The sequence below is a fragment of the Lynx rufus genome, unplaced genomic scaffold (genome assembly GCF_022079265.1).
Source record: "Lynx rufus isolate CCGP_SWC_20201006 ecotype Redwood Valley unplaced genomic scaffold, mLynRuf1.p SCAF_7, whole genome shotgun sequence".
Lineage (NCBI taxonomy): Eukaryota > Metazoa > Chordata > Mammalia > Carnivora > Felidae > Lynx > Lynx rufus.
In genome coordinates, this window is record NW_025814889.1 from 95,338,992 (window position 1) to 95,359,213 (window position 20,222).

A 20,222-nucleotide genomic window follows, 5' to 3' on the forward strand; every position below is an offset into this window, starting at 1 on the left:
TTCAACTCATAGAGTCACCATGGGAAATGAACTCATCTGTGAGATGACAGCAGGTTTAATATTACTGGTAGTTATTAGATTACGTTACTTATTACAAAATTTATAAACATATATTTATCAGTAGGATGAGAAAAACTATAAGTCAATTGACATTTTAAAAGGTATTTATGAAAACATAAAATAAAAAATATTTATGATGTCAAATGGCAGGCTCAACCCTATCAATTCAGTTAAAAAAAAAAAAGTTTCGATTTTCCTGAGTTCAAACTGAGCTAAAACAGGCTCATGGAATGGGACCACAGGAAAAAAAAAAAGAAAGAAAGAAAGAATGCTAGATTTCCTTTTCCTTCTTAAAGGCAAAATGCCATTTTATATTGATTGTTAATTTTTTTTTAAACGTGTATTCACTTATTTTGAGAGAGAGAGCACACACAAGCATGCGAGCAGGGTTGGGGCAGAGAGAGGGTGAGAGAAAATCCCAAGTAGGCTCCTGGCTGTTGGCACAGAGCCTGACATGGGGCTTGATCCCACGAACCATGAGGCCCTACTCGAGCTGAAATCAAGATCCGAATGCTCAACCAACTGAGCCACCCAGGCACCTCTTGATTGTTAATTTTATCGTGTCCTTTGAAAAAAGGCAGAACAGATATTATCATGCCTATTTTGTACATTGCAGAAACGACACAACATAGGACTTAATTATCTTGTTGACTCACTTATTTAGTGAATGTCAGAAGCAATATTAGCACAGAGACTTAGCCCTGGAGTTTATCATTAGGCTATTTGTTCTTGTGGAAGTTTCCTTGGAAATATATGAGATCTCTAGATGCAAAGGCACATTAATTAAGAAAGTCCATAATATTTTTCTGTGTTTACAATGTACGAGGGTCACAGGGACCACGGGAGACACAAGAGCATTTGAGCCTATACCTGTCCTGAAGGGTCTTCCAAGCTGGTGACGGGACAGGACAAACTACTTGAAAACCAGTGTTAGTCCCTTTCTGAATAATTATTCTTTAATGAAAATCACTGCTAGAGGAGCGGTGCATGTGAGAATTCAGAGGTGTTAAGAATCCCTGTGGGGATGGATAAGTGTCACAGCCAACGGTAGGAGGTTAAGTTTTGGCTGGGATTTAGAGACTAGAGATAGACAGGAGGAGAGAGAAGAGGGACCAGGTGAACACAGATGCAAATTTAGACAGGACTACAGCGCACTGGAGAAGACTGGATGGAACGGAAGGTGTATTTTGGGAGTAGCAGCAAACATATTTGGAGAGAAGGATCAGGGTCCGATAGTATAGGACCTCTAAGGTCCAGCAAGCTGGTCTGGGCCTCAGGCTGTAGGCACAAGGGAGCTTTTGAGGATTTTTACACAGCAGTACTGTTACAATGCAAGTACTGTTACAGCAAAATAAATCTGAAGAGTGTATGGTATGAATCGAAGGAGGAGAGAAGAGGATTAGATCAGGCAGAGGAGATGAAATAAATGAAATATGTAACACATGCTCCTCCTGGTGTCATTCTCATGATCACAGGACACAGTAATTCAAATAAGAACTAATGAGATCTGGGCCCAGATCTCAAAAAGAGAAATCAATAATGAGAAAATCCGAGGAGCAAGAATCAATATGATAATGGTGAATAGTTGGAAAATTTATCTTCATAGTTTTGGGGATATATTCTTTGTGTTTAGGTAAAGCATTCACATTCGGTCTCTATAGTTTCTTTTATTTATTTATTTTATTTTTTAAATTATACTTTATTATTAATAATGTCACAGGAATAGATTCTCTCCATCAGAGATGAGAGATTTATATGGCATGACCCAAAATATTTTGGGGACAAGTGACTCATAGTTCAGCCTCTATGGTCTCATGGAGATTTTAATGAAGCCAGATTTCCATACAATAAACAAGGGATTATTATTTCACTTCAGGATCAGGAGATGGAGGGATATAAAACACAAGTCTATTTTAAAGACACCATTAGAACACATAAGCATAAATTAAGTTTTAAGGCTTTTAAAACTCTCAGAAATGTTTCTTGATTGCATGGAACACTATACACCTGTCATATTTTACCACCCTTGAAACATTACTATACCATCTTAGCAGGGAATTATGGCAGAAAAAATGGGGTGAGAATAGAGGAAGAAGGGGTGATGGGAAAAGCAGTGTTTCCCTACATCTGAAAGCTCACCTGAGAATTATTCATTACATATTGATCATTCGTTCATTCATGCAAGCATTTATTTCCAGGAGCTTTTGCTTTTTAGGAATTATATTCTACATGTAAGAGACATGTAAACCATATATGTGTCCTTAAGAAGCTTAGTCAATGGGATAAGATAGATTAGTTTTACGTACACTTGAGAAATGCTATAAATACTGTATGCACACAGGGTTGTGGAGCTAAAGTAGAAGGGGGCAGAGGAGATGAAACTGAATGAGTAATATTGGTGAAGTGGGCTAGAGGAAAAAGGAGAAGGAAGGAATGGCTTCCGGAGGAAGTGACACTTGAATTTCCCTCTCCAGATGCCCTTCCTACTCCCCACTCCCTCTTCTTACCTTGGACCCACCTCCCTAAGTAATCCAACCACAACCACCTTTTCTGATGCTACCTTACACCCGGATAGCTCCTAAAGCAGTGCCTCCAGCTCAAATCAGCCTCTCTGATGGAACTTGGAAGCTAAGGGAAGAAAGGAATCTAGGTGGGAACCTAATGGTGGCCACCAGAGAGCCAGAAGGATAGTGTCTTGGAGGCCAAAGAAGGAGAAGATTTTAGAAATGAAGTAGACATTGGTGCTAGATGGGAAAAGAAATGAAATATGTGCTTTGTATTTGGTGTTTAGGCCATTGATAAATTTGGCAAGTGTGCAAATAGCAAGGATTAAAGTTTGAAAATGACCAATGAGGCAACGAATACACTCTACTCTATCACCACTGGCCTTGCTTAGAATTGGCAGTGCACGATGATAGTAAAAGTTAGTCTGACTTTTAGGTAGTTTTATTATCATCTTTAAATCATCTGTAGAAAATGACCACCTTATTGCTTTCATCGGAGCAAATCTCTTCTGCCACCCCGCTTGTGGTACATCACCTCAGATACTTGCTTTGAGGTTTCATTTGGAAGCAAATCAATGTACAAAACTCATTTGAGTGACAAAAGCAAAAGAGCCTGAAGGAAGCAAAGAAGTCAAGTTTAACCCCTTCATATTACAGATGAAGAAAGTAAGGCCCAGATAGGTGAATGATGCATATGAAGCCACTCAATCCAGCAAAGGGCAGAGCTGGGTCTGGAATCCAGTTCTCCTGACTCCTGGTTAGTCTCCAGGAGAAAGTTCCATCTTGTCTACAGCCCAGACAGCAGTATTTTCTTAGCCCAACTAAGAAAATAGTACCTGGAGATCCACATGGATCCATCAGGAAACCAATCAGTATTTGGGGGTGATGAGGAAGGAAGGAAGACTTGATTGCTCTCTGTTTTTCTTCTGTTATGGAGTCAAAGTGTTTTCCCTTTATAGGACTTTAGAGATCACTGCAACAAATCCCTTTCTTTTTACTTCATTCATTTTTTTGGACAATATTTCAAAAAATTTGAATGACCACTTTGGTCTTCTGAAGTTTTAATATTTTCTGAAGGGATGTAGCATGTATGAATGTGTGTGTGTGTGTGTGTGTGTGTGTGTGTGTGTGTGTGTGTGATGGGAAATATATTTAGAGATGTGATCTGAAAACCTAAGACAACAAAAAGGACAGTGACAGAAAATGAAGATATAGGAAAATAAGAGGAAAATGAATCAGGGGAGTGTACCTTGAGAGCCTCTCAGTTCCCCCACTACCCTCACATGCAGTGTTGGATATAACATCAATCATATATATATATATTTTTTTTTTTGAGAGAAAGGGAAATAGAAAGGGAGTGAATGGGGGAGAGGGGCAGAGAGAGAGAGAGAAAGAGAGAGAGAATCCTAAGTAGGCTCTACACTTACCACGGAGCCCAATGGGGGGCTTGATCCCACAACCCTGGGATCATGACCTGAGCCAAAATCAAGAGTCGTATGCTTAGCCGACTGAACCACCCAAGTACCCCATTCATATTTTAAGTATAGATAGGAAGCTTCTTACTTTAAGAAATACCATGCGGGGTCGGGGTGGGGGGCGCCTGGGTGGCTCAGTCGGTTGAGCGTCCTACTTCTGCTCAGGTCATGATCTCACGGTTTGTGAGTTCGAGCCCCATGTCGGGCCCTGTGCTGATAGCTCGGTGCCTGCTTCAGATTCTGTGTCCATCTCGCTCTCTGCCCCTCTCCCGCTGTACTTTGCCTCTCTCTGTCTCTCAAAAATGAATAAATGTAAAAAAAATTAAAAAGAAAGAAATACCTTGGGAAAGCTTTACTTGATATTTTTGGGGAAGTAAAGAATTAGCTCTTTTATGTACTTTGCATATCATGGTTTTCATATATTGGCTTTGTTTTGAGTGAGAATGTGTCAGTATAAGTACATCACAAAGGCAGGTAAGGCAACTAAAAAAAATGTCATGGATTTTGAGATTTACTGTTTGCTCAGAAGAAGAAGAGGGACAACTTCATAAAAAATTGATTTGTGGGGTGCCTGGGTGGCTCAGTTGGTTGAGTGTCCAACTCTTGATTTTGGCCCAGGTCATGATCTCACAGTTTGTGAGTTCAAGCTGTGCATCGGGCTCTGTGCTGACAGTGTGGAGCCTGCTTGGAATTCTCTATCTCTGCCTCCCTTTTTCTCTGCCCCTCCCCTGCTCACACTCTCTTAAAATAAATAAATAAAACTTAAAAAAAATTGATTTGTGACAATGATTCTTCCCACTTCACATCAAACAATGTGGGCTTTGGTAGGAAATACCTTAAGTTTATTCCTAGTCCTTCTATCTACCAGAGTTCCAATGACAATTAAAGGAGATAGTGTTATGTTACATCATCAGCCCTTAAAATGTACTCAGTACATTTGATTATAGAAGCTGTTCTGTACTTGAAGATGACCTTGGCTTGGGTCTCCACAGGTTAAATGGAATCTGATGTAACGAAAATATTTTTGTAACATAGCTAGATTCTTTGTAACATAGAAAGATGGCAGTAAACGATTTTAAATCCAATATGCCAATCATCTCTGGTTCTATCATTTTTAATTGGTGAATAATCTTTTAAAAAAAAGTAACCTGTAGGGGGATACAGAAAAGCTCTTACCTCTCCTGAAGTCCTATGGGCTTCATTTTGAAAGGAGAAGGGCAGACAGCGGTGGTAGCTTTGATCTCAGGAGTGTATCGGCCTTGAGGGTCCACAACCACATTCAGCACCTTTGGGGCTTGCTCGGGCTGGACCATGCTGTTGACTGTCTTTGCCTCAGACTGTGCTGGCTGTAATGCAATGGGTGATAGGTGGATCTCCTGATTTTTCTCTTTATCTTGTCGCAAGGAAAACTGAAACTTTTCTTTTAATCTGTAAAGAATCTATAGAAGGAGATACAAAGTCTTGCTGTCATATTTTGCACACTAAACAACAAAATATAATCTCTTCCAACCCGACCCAGAAGACAAACTAAAATGAAGGTTCAATGATAATACAACTAAGCAAAGCCTTCCAGAATGGTCTCTCAGTTTTATTATATTGAGCTTTTTTTCCCCAAAAGGATATAGTTGGTATTTCTAGTTGTTAAACAAATGTGTTAATGGATCTATTCTTCAAATGTATATTCAAAAGAAAATTTGGCTAATTTTATGAAAGTGCCACATGTCAGTTTGATCACATGCAAATCTTTACTCAAAATGGCTGAAATGGAAGGCTGATGAAAGGAAGAGCCATGAAATATGTATGGGCTGATGACATTTACAGAAACAGAGATCTTCATCCAGTACAACATGGGAGAATAAAATCTTGTAAAATATTAATGAAAACATGGTTATGTTATAAATCTTAATTTCTTATGTTGGTAAATATCCACACTAGCCATGTATTAACTTGAATATCTTGTAACTTCTTGAAAAATTTAAATGTAGGGCACTTATCAAAGAAAAATTTGGATAACCAGAATTTCATTTCTTACCTCTTTCCCCTTTTAATTAAAAAAATTTTTTTCAATGTATACTTATTTTTGAGAGAGAGAGAGAGAGAGAGAGAGTGCGAGTGGGAAGAGGAATAGAGAGAGACACACACAGAATCTGAAGCAGGCTCCAGGCTCTGAGTTGTCAGCACAAAGCCTGATGCAGGGCTCGAACTCATGAACCACAAGATCATGACTTGAGCTGAAGTCGGGAGCTTAACCGACTGAGCCACCCAGGCACCCCTCTCCTTTTTAATCTTGAATGCATGTAGGAAAAAGCAAACATATTACTTTCCTCCATTCTCAGAGCCCTTTCTGGAATGGCTAATTCACTTCAGAAATGGTAGGATTGTCATTTTTATTTATTTATTTATTTTTATTTATTTTTTTTTAATTTTTTTTTTCAACGTTTATTTATTTTTGGGACAGAGAGAGACAGAGCATGAACGGGGGAGGGGCAGAGAGAGAGGGAGACACAGAATCGGAAACAGGCTCCAGGCTCTGAGCCATCAGCCCAGAGCCCGACGCGGGGCTCGAACTCCCGGACTGCGAGATCGTGACCTGGCTGAAGTCGGACGCTTAACCGACTGCGCCACCCAGGCGCCCCTGGATTGTCATTTTTAAATTTTTGAAGGAATTGGGCTGACTTTGCTCGAACCCTCCATGGACTGAATTGTGAGGGAGTAGAGTTTGTTTCTCATCCTCAGGCTTCTCTTTTAGTAAGTTTTTCTTTTTTATTTTTATTTATTTTTTTTTCCTTTTTAATTTATGATTGACTTTTATTTTTTAGAGAGGGAAAGAGTATGCAAGCGAGGGACAGGGACAGAGGGAGAGAATTTTTTTTTAATGTTTATTTATTTATTTTGAGAGAGAGAAAGCTCTAGTGGGGGGAGGGCAGAGAGCAAGAGAGACAGAATCCCAAGCAGGCTCCAAGCTGTAAGCTCAGAGCCCAATGCAGGGCTTGAACTCATGAACCATGAGATCATGACCTGAGCCAAAGTCAAGAGTCAGACACTCAACTGACTGAGCCACTCAGGTACCCCTATTTCAACTTTTTTAAAAAAAATTATTTTATCTTTTCTGGTTTTATTAAGATGTAATGGACATATTATATAGTTTAAGGCATACAACATAATGATTTGATTTTTTTTTCTCTTAATGCTGACTCCTCTACTCCAATTACCGCAAAAACTATATGCCCTTGGGGTGCCTAGTTGGTGGCTCAGTTGGTTAAGTGGCCAGCTTTTGGTTTCAGCTCAGGTAATGATCTCATGGTTCATTGAGTTCGAACCATATGTTGGGCTCTGCACTGACAGTGCAGATCCTGCTTGGGATTCTCTCTCTCCCTCTCTCTGCCCCTCCTCTACTCTCTCTCTCTCTCTCTCTCTCTCTCTCTCTCTCTCTCTCTCTCAAAATAAATAAACTTAAAGAAGAAACTAGATGCCCTTGTATTTCTTCAAGTATGTTCTCAGGAAGTGACCTGATAAGTTAATGCACATAAAGGGGTGACTTAACCCATTGTCTGTAATTACAGCACTGACAATGTCTGCATTTTAAAAAGCTTTAGGCCAACTGAACTCCCTTGTTTAATGTCTGAAATCCATTAGCTGAACGAGTGATATTTTAAGGGAGAGGGCTTTCTTGGCACTTTTCAATCACATTCACTCTATCTAGTCCTAAGACTAAGTCTTTCTTTCAAAGTCTTTTAAATTCTAGTTATATCTATATTTGAAATCTACTGGAAAAAAAAATATATACATATATATATATATATATATATATATATATATATTTGTTAAAGAATTAATAAACAGAAAAATTAAATTGAGAAAAAAATTGAGAAAGAAATAATCTGAAATAATGGAGAAGATAAATACCTTTGAGAATGTATTTCAGGAAAATTTTAGAAAATATTTGTCTAATGTTCTTAAAATACATTGGTAGCACTTGTGGGTATTTATTTGAGGAAAATGAAAACACTAATTCGAAAAGATATATACATACCTATGTTTACTGCAGCATTATGTAGTAACAATAACCATGATATGGAAGTGACCTCAGTGTCCATCCATTGATGAATGGATAAAGAAGATGGCATATATACACAATGAAATATTACGCAGCCATAAAAAGAGTAACATCTTGCCATTTGTAATAACATGGATGGACTTAGAGTGCATTATACTAAATGAGATAAATCAGAGAAAGACAAACGCTATATAATTTCAGTTATATGTGGAATCTAAAAAACAAAGCCAATGAGCAAAGAAACAAACAGAAGTAGACTCATAAATACAGAGAACAAACTGGTGGTTGCCAGAGGGAAGTGGGTAGGGTAATGAGGGCAATAGGTGAAGGGGATTACGAGGTACCAACTTCCATTTATACAATGTAGAAGTAACAGAAGCATAGGCAATAGACTCAATAATACTATAATAACATTGTGTGGTGGCAGTGGTGACTATGTTTATCATGGTGAGCACTGAGTAATATATAGAATGGTTGAATCACTATATTGTACACCTGAAACTAACACACATTGTATGTCAACTTTACTACAATAATAAAAGTAGAAAATGGTTAAAATGGGCAAAAAATATGTTGTTAAAAATTCTGCTTAACAAAATAATATTCTAAAAAATCAAAAAGAAGCAAAACACAACAATGTAAGATGAAAAGGTATCAGACTGAGATGAAGAAGAAAAGAATTTTAAAAGCTGAAAACTCGGGAGCAGGATGAAAATCTTTTAAGCAGTAAAGAACGGAAATGACAATGCAGAAAACACAGCCAGTGGCATATGTGGCAAAGTCAGGAGATTGCCTGGAATATATAGCAAAAAGATAAAGAGAAGAGGGTGAAAACAAGGGAAACAATGGCATACAGAAGTCAGAGAAAAGTCACTGTGAACGATAAACCAGACTAAGTGAGAGAGCTGTGAATCATTCAGAACTATTTTTCAGTGCCCACTGAATGTCATGTATTGTAAGACCTACTGAGGATTCTGCTATGAACAAAATAAACTATACCCTGTTCTCATGGAATTAGAGATATGGAATGAAAAAGGTGCTCAGTCAAAAAACATGTCAGTTGAAAAAAGAATTAATGTGAGGAGAAAATGGGAGAGTTTTTGTGACTGAGGAAAAAATGCATTTACAAAAAAATGCATGAATTCCACACCTCGATAAATTGAAGTTCATGAGAATGAAGCTAATAGTATCTCAAATACACAAGGTGTCAGGGAATATACTGCCTGTGTACATTTCCCGGAAAAAATTAACCCAAACTCATGAGAAAGATGACTCAAAATTAAGAACTGAAGAACTAGAAATTGTGATATAAAAGGGAGTTTTGAAATTATGTAAAAATGAGTGAAAATGAAATTTAATTATGTCTCAGGTCCAACATCTCGGATTATAACAAGACAGAGGTTTGGGCAGAGAGGTAAGAAATAGGAGTGATTGTACATGAAGTGATTTATTTATTTGTTTATTTATTTATTTATTTATTTATTTATTTAATTTATTTAATTCTCACATTAGATAACATACCTTGTAGTCTTGTCTTCAGGAGTAGCATCCAGTGATTTATCACTTACATACAACACTCAGTACTCATCTCAACAAGTGCCCTCTTTAATGCCCCTCACCCATTTTCCCTCCTCTTTCCCCACCCCATCAACCCTCAGTTTGTTCTCTGTATTTAAGAGTCTCTTACGGTTTGCCTTCCTCTTTTTTTAAATCTTATTTTTCCTTCCCTTCCCCTAGGATCAGCTGTTAAGTTTCTCAAGTCCACATATGAGTGAAGTCATGTGATACCTATCTTTTTCTGAGTGACTTATTTCGCCTAGTATAATACCCTCCAGTTCAATCCATGTTGTTGCAAATGGCAAGATTTCATTCTTTTTCATTGCCGAGTAGTATTCGATTGTGTATGTGTATATTCATCCGTTGATGGACATTTGGGTTCTTTCCATAATTTGGCTATTGTTGACAGTGCTGCAATAAACATTGGGGTGCATGTGCCCCCTAAGTGTCTTTGAAATTAGGGATACAGATGGAATCAGAGTTAGGATGATCACTATAGGTCCTTCTGACTTAATTATACATTGAAAAAATTACAGTCCATCTGAATCATGTGGCTTGCCCAAAGTCAGCAGTCAGCGAGGGCAGATCCAAGTCCTGGGGCAGTTCTGCTTTGCAGACCCATGTACTTTCCACACCCTTACATTACTTCTGGTGCTGCTCTTTGCCATGCTATCATTCTTAACGATTGACTCTGACATCACATCTGCTGCAGATCGGTTCTCACCACTGGCTTTCAACACCACCAAATCTAAGAGTATATCTTTTGTGGATTAAAATCTCTCTTTAAGGAAAAGGACTATGCACCTAGGGAGTATAACTACAAATGCGTTCTTATAAATTGAACTGTCAGGCAATTAAAAAGAATCCTTTTTGTCTTTTATTCAGTTCACTTCCTCATACACTGGAAACTTTTATACTGGTGGCGTTCACTGACAAAGGTAGGGTAAAGCTAAATCTTAAATTTTTGAAAATGATGGTGCTAAATATTCCTATGAGAAATATTACTGCATAAGAAAAAAACAAGACATCTAGTATTAAGTGACAAATCTTCTTACTCTTATTATAATTACTTTTACGAGCTATAGGATAGAAAACATTGAAGATAAATATCCCTACCCTGTGTATGATGCCTAAGGACTGGGGGGGGGGGTTAATTTACTGCTTCTCTTCAGTTTTCATAACCCTCAAAGGCACTTTGCCACCACTTTGCGCAAACAAAATCCTAGAAATACTAGAACAGTACCAATAAGATAACACAAGATTGCTAAGTTAAATACATAATTACTAAAAGATGAGGCAATAGAATTTAAGGCAGGACATCTTTTTAATTTATTTTTATTGATTATTTTAAAAAATATTTATCTATTTAAGTAATCTCTACACCCAACATAGGGCTCAAACTCACGACCCCAAGATGAAGAGTCGCATGCTTTTCTGCCTGAGCCAGCCAGGTGTCCCTAACTTTTTATTTCTTAATTGCAAGCCAGCTATTTACTTGAATGAGAAGAGAAACAAATATATCTGTACCTTCACAAAAATATCTTTAATAAAAGATAATACATATGTTATATATTCTTAGTTCTTCACATCTGAATATAATATGTACATCAGAACATTTGATTGCCTGTTTACATTTGGGTTTTGGAGAAGCATATTTTCATTTCCAAAGTGGAATATTTGGAGAAGCATATTTTCATTTTTAAAATGAAAATTTGGAGAAGCAAATATTTATTTTCAAAAATGAAAATGAGACAGCCAAGGAAATAACAGCTTTCTCAATAGCTCTTGACAGGTAACTTTTATGATTATATTGGTATACAAGTAGCTCTAGTCCAAAGTCCTTCTTTACTTCATGAGTTTATGTTCTTGCTGAAGAACCTTTGCCACATATTTTTACAGTCATTGGCTTACTTCATCGCTGGTTACAGGTCAGCTTTTTAATCTGTGTCATATGTGTATAAACTGATGCCTACGCCTTTGATTAGGTAGAACTGATGCCTACGCCTTGGAGAATATATAATGCTTACAAGACACCTTAAAAATACTCAAGAGTGAGGACACCTGGGTGGTTCATTTGGTTGAGCATCCAACTCTTGATTTTGGATCAGGTCATGATCCCAGGGTCATGGGATTGAGCCCTGCATCAGGCTCTGCACTGAACATGGAATCTGCTCAAGATTTTCTCTCTCTCTCTCTCTCTCTTTCTCTCTCTTCCTTCCCCCCCTTCTCTCTCTTTCTCTCTTTCCCTAAAATTAAAAAAAATACTCAAGAGAGAGACTTGGTTGACAAAACATGGAAAGAATGGAAGATGTTGTTACCTGGCAATAGGTGGGTTGTCATGGAATTAAGTTGTAAGACAGTGGTTCTCAACCAGCAGGGATTTAGCCCTTCAGGGGCATTTGGTAATGTTCTGAGATGGTTTTGGTTGTCATACTAGGGTGTGTGGTGGGGTGCTACTGGCATCTAGTGGGCAGAAGCCAGGGATGCTGCTAGATACTCGACAGTGCACAGGACAGATCCTCCTCTCTCCCCAATATAATTACCCAGTCCCTTGGTGTGCTCTTGGTCAAGTCACTGATCCTCTCAGGATCTTGGTTTCCTCATCAGTAAAATTAGCAAACTAAAATACATTAAGTGTTTATGCATGGAGTCTATAGTTAATAATACAACATTGTATACTTAAAATACTTTGCTAAGAGGGTAGATCATATGTTAAGTGTTCTTATCACAATACAGAATAATAATAATTAAAAAATTGAGTGCCTGGTTGGCTTAATGAGTTGAGCATCTGACTCTTGATTTCAGCTCAGGTTATGATCCCAGGGTTGTGAGACTGAGCCCCGTGTTGGGCTTCACGTTGACAGCATGGAGCCTGCTTGGGATTCTCTCTCTCCCTCTCTCTCTGCCCCTCTTGGCTCATGCATGCATGTGCTATCTCTCTCTCTTTCAAAATAAATAAGCTTTCAAAAAATAATAAAAAAATAAATAGAGAGCAGGAGGACACTTTTGGAAGTGATAGGAAGATCTATGACAAAGATGGTGGTGATGGTTTCATAGGTATATATTTATCTCCAAACTCACCAAGTTGTATCCATTAAATCTGTACAGATTTTTGTATGTCAATCATACTTCAATAAAGTGGCTTAAAAATACATTAAGTATTTAGTACCACACAGTAAATTTAGTGCCAATTTAGTACCAGTAAGTGTGCAATAAAGGGAAGACATTAAATATTACTATTGTTATTATTTTTATTATTAAGAGGATTGCATTCTTAATACTTAAGAAGTAAACAGTTTTTATTAAGATAGAACAAAATTAAAAATTGCTTCAAGGCACATGCCTACTCTGAAAATGGTATGTTTTACAGAAATGGTTCTGTAAACAAATCATTCCAGCCAGAAATCTATTCCCATTTCCCTCAGTCTCTAGCAATTATATATAACCAATTAGAAGAGGGTAGCTGTTTATGTCCACCTGTGACATGTTTTCACTGCATGGGGCTCAGGCTATAGCAGGTGATCTGACATACAACTTCCTGTCTCAGCTACCAAGACCATGACTAGAAAACTTCTACATGACTAATAATTGGCTTTTTTATGGGTCTAACATGCTAAAACTTTTGTTGACATCAAGAGCTCTTTTCCTGTATTTTCTAAAATTGCTTTCCAGAAGCAATCTGGCTTGTAGATATCTCTACCTACGTTTCATAAATGCCTTTGCACTTTGTAATAAACCTCTAAGTACATTTGAAGATTTAATTTTGACGATAAATGTTCCTTCCATTGTTTATTGAAGTTTAATAACTAATTCTTCTTAGTAATACATTTCCCCTACCTAAAACAGACTGAATGGATTGGAAATTGCCCACACACTTTTCCTTGGAAAATTGTATTTGTCTATTTGTCGCTCCACCCACTCTACATTCACATTTGAGAGGTGCTAAATAAGTCACACATTTGAAAATGTCATGCATGTCTAATTTTATGCCTGGCAATATAATTTTTTTTTATTTTAAGGAAAGTAAACAATATGCCACATTTCAAAAATTTTGCCAAGCCTTATGTTATTGTTACATAGCACACATAATCCACCATTACAGCAATTTACCTATAAAATTTCATAATAAAACCATATGCCTTTTGTTTCTGTGGTATGTAGGAAGGCTGGATCGAAATAATGGTATTTGATCTCTCATACATATAGTTATTGCCAGAGGGGAAATTCTGTATTGTGTCTTTTCTTTTGCATGGACTCAACAAAATCATGGGAAATAGAATCAGAATATTATGTGTTTGAAAATTGCAAAAGTGATAGCACAACTATTACTGAGAGAGCCAAGTAAAAAACTTACTTTAAATCAAGGTCACTATCAAAACTACTTGAGCAAAGATAAGCTTTTTTAGAGAATCACATTTGACAAGTCCCTAAATGTGAACTGTTGACATGTCAGTGTTATAGTTGCATCAGATAAACTTAACTTCATGTTAAATTCAGTCTGAGTAGGTAGAATTTTTCTTTTTTTTATTTTAAAATTTATTTATTCTGAAAGATAGAGAGAGAGTGGGGCAGGGGCAGAGAGAGAGGGAGAGAGAGAATCCCAATCAGGCTCTGTATTGTCAACATGGAGCCCTATGAGGGGTTTGAACTCACGAACAATGAGATCATGACCTGAGCCCAAATCAAGAGTTGGACAATTTACTGACTGACCCATCCAGGTGCTCCAGAATTTTTCTATCAGTATTAATTCCTTCATGTATACTGCTGGTTCCTCTGTTACGTTTTTTCCCTTTTTTTAAAGCTTATTTATTTATTTTGAGAGAGAGAGAGACAGAGTGTGTGTGTGTGTGTGTGTGTGTGTGTGTGTGTGTGTGTACACGAGCGGCGGAGGGGCAGAGAGAGACGGAGAGAGAGAATCCCAAGCAGGTTCTGCGCAATCAGCACAGAGCCTGATGGTGCTGGATCCCATGAACAGTGATATCATGACTTGAGCTGAAATCAAGAGTCAGATGCTCAACTAACTAAGCCACCTAGGCACCCCTTCCCTGTGACTTTTCAAAGCGACCTTTTCTCATGAAAATTTAAGATTGTGTTTGAAATATATCATTCTACTTCTTTCATTTATTCAAGGGCAACTGGAAGACACATGAAAAGTGTTGTTTCTCTCACTACCCCCACCTCCAACGTGTTCCTTGCCCAAGAAATGGGAGCTCCACCAGCCAGGTACTCAGCCAAATAAATGAGGAGTCAACCTTAATTTCTTTCTTTCCTTCTCCATGAGAAGGGAGCAAATCCTGTCATTTCCATTTACAAATAAATCGCAACCGTTCACTTCTCTCCATCTCCACCACCATCCCTCCTCTGGGCCATCATCATCTTTGTCATCAGGCTAACACAATGGCTTCCAGAAAAGTCCTACTGCTCCCAGCTTTGCCTCATGTTCTGTCCCCAACCACTCTTCACCAGCAGAGCACCTGCTCTTGTAAATCCACACATCAAATCACATGAAAGCTCTGCTTAAAACTTTCAGCTTCCACCCTTCTTGTTAAGCCCAGAGAGGCTGGCTTATTCCCACCTCAACTGCTCTGTCCTCTGCCTGGGAGGCCCTCTCCCCACATTGTCACATATCTTGGAAGTCTCTGAGGGTTCTGTTCCGCTCACTCACTATTAAGGTATCTCTTCATAGCACTGCACAATATATGATTTTTTAAAAAAATGAATAGACTTCATTTTTTAAGATCAGTTTTAGGTTTACACAAAACAACAAAGAGTACAGAGTTCTCATATACCCTCTCTCCCCTATTTCCCTAAACAATTTTCCCTATTAACATTTTGTATTAGTGTGGTCACATGTGTTACAATTGATGAGCCAATACTGGATATCATAATTAACCGAAATCCGTAGTCTAGATTAGGGTTCGCTCTTTTTGTTGTACATTCTATGGGTTTTAACAAATCCATGAGGCCATGTATTCACCACCACAGTATTGTACAGAATAGTTTCACTGCCATAAAAATCCGCTGTGCTCTACCTATCCATCTCCTCCCCTGAAACCTCTGGCAACCACTGATCTTTTGATTATCTCCAAAGTTTTGCCTTTTCCAGAAGGTCAAATACTTGGAATCATGCAGCATGTTCAGTATTTGTTTAAAAAAAAAGTACTAAATTATTATCTGTGTCCCCCCCCCCCCTTTAGAGTATAGGTCCTACAAGAACAGGGATCTTGTTCTCTCCTTTGGCCACAGTGCCAACCACAGGTCCACAGTGTATCCCCTGCAGGAATCTGTAGACTGAATGAATGGATGAATCTAACTGCCAACCCAGTGGACAGCAATCACCCACACCTTGGAAACATTCCTTTCTCGATTTGTTCTAGTAAATGTGGAGCAGACTTATCTAGGTTTCTGACTTTTACATTGATGCTTGGCAGAAACTGGGAAAAGAAGAGCTAGTCTCTGGCCCCCAGGGGTTGAGAGTGTGGCCACCACAGATTCTTTTGCCTCATGAGAGCAATATGTCATGAAAGGATTTATCCAGTCATGCTGGATATGCAGGTGCTTCTGAGTTAGAGAGGCAGAGCCTGGACCGAGTCTTACATGGTAAGAGCAAGCTCTGCTGGGCCTCTCTCTGCCCTCCAGGACTCAGAGGCTGCTCAAGAATCTGCTTTCCCACTTCCCTCCTTTACCCTAGCCTTTGCTCTGCCCAATCTTATCCGTCCACCCCTCCCAATGCCCCCCCAGCAGTCTCTGCTTTTAGCACTCTCAACCTCCTTGAATTCTCCTCTTCCTCCCATCTTTTCATCTATGAAGCAGAAAAACACTCTAATTGTGACTGACAAGAGAGAAAAAAGCCCTCAAGATTCCTCAGATTAAGGAAGAGCCGCATATGTTAAAATAGTGCAATTAACTATTACAACAACAACAACAACAACAACAACAACAACAACAAAACACACCCTCTAAAATACTAAAAAATGCCCAGAGGTCTCAGTCATAGTTTCCCTAAAATCTCCAACTTTGTCTCATTAAATTTTTCCCTCTCAGTCTCCACCATTTAATACATAAAAATCAAATTTCTTACTCAATGTTTAAGTTACTCTTTTTATTATTGTGTCACAATTCTTAGAAATCTTGCTAAATGTGTGCCCATAGGAGACCAGACGCTTCTGAATTCATGATGATAGAAGCTTTAGGGTGTCCTTACTGCTTCCTATATTTAGACTCGAGGAAATATGCCCATCATCACCATGTTCAAGGCCTTAAATGTTTTATATCCTTCAAGTTTAGACTTACTCAGCCTCTGCCTTTCCCAACTAAGCCCTAATCTTTCTAACATAAACCCCTCCCCAGCAGGGGAAACATAAATGAACAAAAACCAATAAGACACTTAGCAATACTGTTGGTTGAATAGTATGTAGTGTGATGTCTTTTGGGGGCATTTAAGAGCTAAGGAAGGAATATTTTTGAAAATGTACAAAATTAAAAAGAACATAGCACAAGGAAAAAAATGTTTAAACCCCTTTGTAAACATCAAATATTTTAAAGTACATCACAGAATTTTTGAAAGAATAGGAAAATTTTATCAATGTATTTGAAAAGTAACTGTTAACTCCCTCAATACAAAATAGAGCTGCCTAGTTTAGTGGGTTTACTCTGGGTTCTTTTTTTTTTTAATTAGAAATATACTTTTAAAGGCTACGCATTTATAATTTATAATTTACAGAACTATTTGCCATGTATACTTTTATACTTTTTAAATTCATTCACCTAAAAAGTTAGTCGACAGTGAATTATCTAGCCTTTGAGCCTATGATCATCCCTTTTAATGCCTAGAATTTCGCAGAATGCTATCTATCTTTAGCTATTTATCTAATAGCATTAATATCTAATGCTATTTATCTTTAAAAATAAATAAGGAAATCAACGATTCTTAAAGATATAAGCTTGCCCCTAAGACGTTTCTTTTTAAAATTTGTCCTGAGTTCCATAAAGATGATATAAAAGAAGAAATAAAGTAAGCCCAAAGTGTGCCCATGAGACTTTAATGACTTTGAGGGCTCCAGTGACCACAGTAAATCACTTTCTAAAGCTTCATTCCCAGGGTTGATCAAGTTACTAAAAGCCTCAGTGCAATTACAGCCTTATTCTGCAGGTCAGAATCTGTAATTCCTTAGGTTTTCCTTAGCTATCACTCTGCCGTCAGATATGAAATATTCCCAGTCTAATAGGATCAAAGCCTTGCTTCTGTTCCCAGTCTTTTCAACATTCGTTTGAATGACAGTATCCCATAGTATTAAGCAGTGGCTCAGTAAGGGATAAGATATATAAAGAAGCAAACTTACCATCAAACACGTTACTATAATAACAAAGATGCTGAGAAAAATGACAACAGCATAAAATCCTTCTTTGCTCCAGATTTTGTCCGCTTCATGCTGCCCTTGTAAAACATTTTTCTTTAAAAGCAAAACAGAAAGTCTGACGTTAAATGAGAGTTTGAGGAGAATGGCGTTCTTATCAGACACTCAACATATTTTTAGCTTCACTCCATTCAGTGTAGTAGAACACACCTACATCCCCCGCTGCCAGAGCTGCTTCTCAAACTGATCTGAGACGAGGACAGCCGTCCCTATACATGAAGAGATGATTTTATCTCCTGTGCAGGAGCGAGCGTGCCGGACATGGCATATTGGGTCCTAGACTTCGTAAATGTCCCTCCAACAGTCTCTCTGGGAAATTACCTGGTTCATAAGTAAAAGAGTTCTGTTCTTTTCTGTGTTGAGGAAACTGTTTCTGAAGCTTTCCTTACTGTTTTAAGTCCCCTCCCACAACACCAACACCCTGGTTTACGTGCTGTAATGCAGCTCTTGACTTTAAACAAAAGTGAAACAGGTGCATACAAAATCTCTTGATGCTTTTATAAACAGAGTAACAGTGTCAGGATCATTTCCTTCCTTTTTTTCTCTTTCATCAAATCTTTTTTTTTTCCTTTGAATGCAGTCTACTTTTGCAGTTCACCTCCACCTGATTGAAGTTCACCTCCACCTACAAATTGTTAGGATATTATATTTTACTTAAAGCAACAGGGAGCATCAAAAAGTGCAGAATTATTTGGAAATAAAAATAAGATAAATAGTTTTACTTGTGCCTTTAAAATTTTTTTGCTTGCTGCTTAGTGGGTGAAAGGGTGGAGAAGAAGCTGAATAAAATGTGAATGAGTGTCTTAGTTTTATTTCACCCACTCCTTCTTTAAAAAAAAACCCACATCTATTAATATCACAACTTAGAAGGCAATTAAATTTTATAATTCAGTGAAATTTAAAGATTCATAGTTAAGGAAACTTTAGCTTGAAACTGAATGGCCTACAGTTGGGAAAAATATAAATGCTAAATCAAGTCAAATGTTTCTGCTCATCTAAACTTCCGTTTTGTTGAAGTATGCCTTTTATTTCCCTCGGTGAGAGTCCTTGTCTGTCTTTGGATATTGCCTCCAACAATTAAGAAAGCCCTGAACAACAAGATATTGATGATGAAAAAGACACATGGATAGTGGCCATGGAGAATGAGAGTTCATCTTGGGCACCCCAGTGGCAGATGAGTGCCCAGCTTAATGTAACCACTGGGGTGACTTCAGCTCCTACTATGTGGAAGAGAAAAACCACCTACTTGATCCTAGTCAACCCACAGAATCATGAGAAATACATAGTTGTGTCAAAAATAAAATTCTTGAAGAAAAAGAACACCCCTGTCCTTGTAGGTGTCTGAACTTTGAAATTATCATTAAATTATTTTTCAAGACTTTTTAAAAAATACAACACATTCAATGTTTGTAAATTAGACAAAAAAAAATAGTTGCCTTAAAAAATAGTTTATAAAAACTTTTATCCTGGAACTCAAGTTGCTGGGGACTTGAACAAAACAGAGCAGAAAGGATCTTGGAGTTCAATTGTGATCATAAAAATGATTTGAGGCAGACTCCTATTGCTTGCATAGTTGAATTTCCATTGCCTTTGCATATAAAACACTGATATGCTCACTGTAACATCTCGCCTACTTTCTAAGACACAAATTCGTAGATATAAGAAATGACTTGTATATATTTGAAAAATATGTAAGTGGTCAGTTGAGGGAGAATCTGAAAATACTTGCTTGATGAAATGATTAGAAACCAAGTATCCTACTGGAAAGGAAATCTTGCATTCAAGTGGTGACTTGTCTTTTACTCTTTGACCTCAGCCAGATCATATTTAATACAATACCTCTATAAACATAGCTGGAAACTATCAGAAAAAAACCCAACTCTTGTAGAAACCAGGTATAAATATGGTAATGAGTTTTTTACAGGCAACTAAATAACAACTATTGCTTGCTATAAAAGCAAACTAGTTAAGCCTTCAAGTAGACAGCCTAAACTTGTCAAATTTAACTATGAGGATCTGAGCTTTAGTTCATGTAAAATTTGGATAAAAAGCAGTGGTTAGGTGGGTGGAAAGAGATTTTGTGTTCCTAACCTGATTTGGTTCCTTTCTTTCTTTTTCTTTCTTTCTTTCTTTCTTTCTTTCTTTCTTTCTT

At 37.7% G+C, this 20,222-nt stretch overlaps 1 protein-coding gene across 1 annotated transcript in view; it reads right to left on the reverse strand.

Annotated features, from left to right (window-relative positions):
* PTPRR (protein tyrosine phosphatase receptor type R) overlaps positions 1–20,222 on the reverse strand; it is a 225,217-nt gene that overhangs the window by 88,576 nt on the left and 116,419 nt on the right. The window contains 2 exon segments of the mRNA XM_047066390.1: positions 5,216–5,478; positions 17,996–18,106. Of these exon segments, the coding sequence (XP_046922346.1) occupies positions 5,216–5,478; positions 17,996–18,106 (374 nt within the window).